This window comes from Pterocles gutturalis, unplaced genomic scaffold, assembly GCF_000699245.1.
Source record: "Pterocles gutturalis isolate BGI_N339 unplaced genomic scaffold, ASM69924v1 scaffold13012, whole genome shotgun sequence".
NCBI classification, from domain to species: domain Eukaryota; kingdom Metazoa; phylum Chordata; class Aves; order Pterocliformes; family Pteroclidae; genus Pterocles; species Pterocles gutturalis.
This window is the reverse complement of record NW_010115506.1, coordinates 1,041-4,234: the sequence shown is the minus strand read 5'-3', so window position 1 is coordinate 4,234 and position 3,194 is coordinate 1,041. Positions and strand designations below refer to the sequence as shown.

General features: G+C 46.1%; 1 protein-coding gene across 1 annotated transcript in view; it reads right to left on the bottom strand.

Moving 5' to 3' along the window:
* Positions 1 to 88: 88 nt before the first annotated feature.
* Positions 89 to 3,194, bottom strand: part of LOC104463037 (splicing factor 3A subunit 1-like) — a gene marked incomplete at both ends in the record, with an annotated part of 3,519 nt that continues 413 nt past the window's right edge. Inside the window, 5 exon segments of the mRNA XM_010075209.1 lie at positions 89 to 206; positions 850 to 1,043; positions 1,530 to 1,680; positions 2,045 to 2,119; positions 2,394 to 2,651. Coding sequence (XP_010073511.1) covers positions 89 to 206; positions 850 to 1,043; positions 1,530 to 1,680; positions 2,045 to 2,119; positions 2,394 to 2,651 — 796 coding nt within the window.

Sequence of the window (3,194 nt, the reverse complement as noted above, 5' to 3'; positions counted from 1 at the left end):
GTTAAAAACACACCAGAGAATGCAGCCTACAAACAAATGCTTTCGTGGTTATTCAGGAAGAAACTAATTCTTCACCAGCCAGATTTACCTTTGGGATCGTAATCTTTCCGCACAATGACCTGATCTGGCGTGGGAGGAAGAGTTGGTGGCATCGGGGTTTCTGGAGGAAGAGGAACCTTCTGACTTTCATCTTCATCATCTGAGCCCTTATTTGGGGGGAAAAAAAAATAAAGCTCCTTTAGTCAAACAACAACAAACAAGATTCGAGAAAGGCATAAAAATCCTACGCAGCGCTGGAAGAACGGATCATGCAGCTTCAAAGCTACAGAGCTACTTTGCCTCTGGACACCTATGCCACAGTGGTTCCTCTGGATAATCATGATCCAAAAATTCAGAGGATGCAGAAGAGGAAGCAAGTACCGCTCAGCTTCCACGTTACCACAGCACAGCAAGCAGGAGCTTACTTACAGCTAACCATGCTCTTTTTCCTCGTTACCAGCAAACCAGCTCACACACAGTGGGTAGAGGAAGAGTCTAAAATGAGTCATCGCTCAGTGTTCCAGACTCTGCAGAAGAAAGCCCAAAAGGCTTCACCACAGAAACAGAAAATCTACCCCCCATCAGGTGTCAAAATCATTGGATTTCTCTCTTGGAAATTGTATTGTCTTGGAAAACATTAAAAACACCATAGTCCGGCATCCTAGCAGAAACAGGTTCTTTTGAAATTCCATCAGAAGGAAATCTCATTTCCTCAAGAAACTGAGGAACTTCTTACAGTGAAAATGAGGGCACCATAAACCACACAAACTACGTGGGACAGCAGTAATGCTGATTCTGTTGGGTAGGTACCTCATCCATATCCTGCACTTGTGTGTCTTGATCCGGCTGGGGTGGGGGCTCGTCTGTTTTCTCTTGCTTTTCATCCTCCTCCTCTGACTCCACCTCCATCTCTACCTCCTCACTTTCCCCAAACTTCTCGTAACGCTCCTGGATCAGGATTCAAGCTCCCAGCTCTTCGGGACTGGTGGGAGGAGGGAAATTCCCTACAACACAGAAAACAGAGCTTCTGTTTCTCTATCCCATTTCATTGCTCAGTGCACAGACAGAAATATCAGTTTCTTGAATGAAAAGCAGTTTCTTTCTTTACAAAGCAGCAGTGTCAAAACCTCCTGGGAGCCAAGGTCTATAGAAGGGAATGGACAGAGTCTATACAGACCAACACCAGCAGGACACGTGAAGATGAAGGTACTTACAGGTGAAAGCACCACTGGAAAGTGGGACAAGTTCTGCTGTCCTGGTGAGAGTGGAAAAGCCAACACTAGTGCAGTCCTGGGCTTTGAGCAAGGAGAACACTGTTGACTCCAGAAAAAACCCAGCCCTACACACTGTCACTAGGTGGCTTTCCCTTTTATCTTTGAAAGATATGCAGCTGTAAAACCCAACATCTGTCTAAAAAGAGCATTTCAGGACAGAGTTCCTACTCAAACGGAGCAGGGTTTCAGAGAGGTTACAATGCTTGACTTCAGTACCTTGCTCGTTGGGCTGGAAGTCAACTGCTTCCACGACCACAAAGTCATGCCAGTCAATCTGGGCGTAAGCAACACGCTCCTTTTCCTTCTCCTCCTCTTCCTTCTTTCTCTCTCACTCCTGGAACTTTGCCCACTCCACCCTGTAATACACCTGCACAAGCAGACGTAAAGAACCACCAAATGTCAGACAAGGAACACATCACCGTCATCTCGACAGCATCCAAAATGTTACGGTACCAACCCTTCAGGGCAGTGACACAGGCACGGCACGACAAAGGAATACTTGTATTTCATTTAGGAACGACAGGTTTGCCTACGCAGTAATGTCCTGCACCAGCTTTGTAAAATGGTTTAAAGGCAAGTGCAGGTACCGTCTTCCAGTAACCACAGAGGACACATCCATTTTACTCTCTGTATTTGCATTTGCCACCAGTAAGTCAGAAACAGGCAAAGAGAAAAAAATTCAACACATCACTGAGACGCTTCAGCAATTTTGCTAATTTTTCATATGATACCTGATCTAGGACTTCCTTGGGATTTTCAGCCTCTTTCTTGAGTTTGAGGAGTAAGCCTTTCGGTGGGATCAAGATCTGAAACACATTTTGCATGACAATTGGTGACAATTCTTTTTGCCAAAGCCTCCTTAAAAGCAATTATTCTCTTTCCACACTGATAAAAATATCAGCAGACCCCTGGGGCTACGTTACGTTTATTCTGTTGCAACCCTCTTGTTACTTATTGCTCACATTTGCACTTAAAAATATTCGCTCTTGGCCTTCCAACGATCCTCCATATTTAAAACCCCACAACTTTTACTTACCGCATCTGCTATAAGTGCCAAGACAGGTAAAATGCCAGAAGTACCTTTGTGTACTGTTCAACCAGCTTCGTGAAGTAGTTGAAGAGACTGTGCTGGGGGCGGAGGAAGTCAAACTGATAGTTCCTCTGCTCCTTCTGCATCAGCTGCGTCAGGAACTGCCGCCCGTTGCAAGCCACAAACTGCACCGTGAGCTTCACCACATCCAAGTCGAAGGCCGAGATGGAGGGAGGATTGGCAATGAATTCAAACTCCGGAGGCGGCTCTTTCAGAACAACTGTCTCCTGGATCACCTGGGCCCGCACCTGCGGAGCGGACCAGAGACGGCTCAGTGACTGAAGGAAGAAATTGTTCCCAAACTCTTGGGAGGGACCATTCTGCCTTCAGCTGTTCAGGGAGAGGAACATGAGTCTGCATCTCCTGGCAGCTGCGGGGATGACAACAATCAGCCCCACGGGGTCTATCTGGACTCCTGTAATTAGACCTACTATAAACCAAACCTTGCTCCAACAGCTCACCAAACCGGAAACTACCAGGACTTCGCAGTAATTCTCCAGGACAGTCCCTGCAGCCGGACTGGTGGCTGTGCAAAGCACGTAAAAGACTCAGATTCAGCCAGTGCCCTTTTTCCATCCAGTATGTACAAACCAAACAGCTAAACAACATCAGCAACATTTTTATTACTCCACACTTTAAGGGGAAGTTGATCCTTCCGGCATAAAAAAAGGAAACGTTTCTACAAAACAGTGCATGCAACAAGCCCAAAGTGAACTCCAATGCAATTACCACGGACCAAATAGAACAATATATTGGCTCTTAACACACACAGCTTTGAGTCACCAGCATCG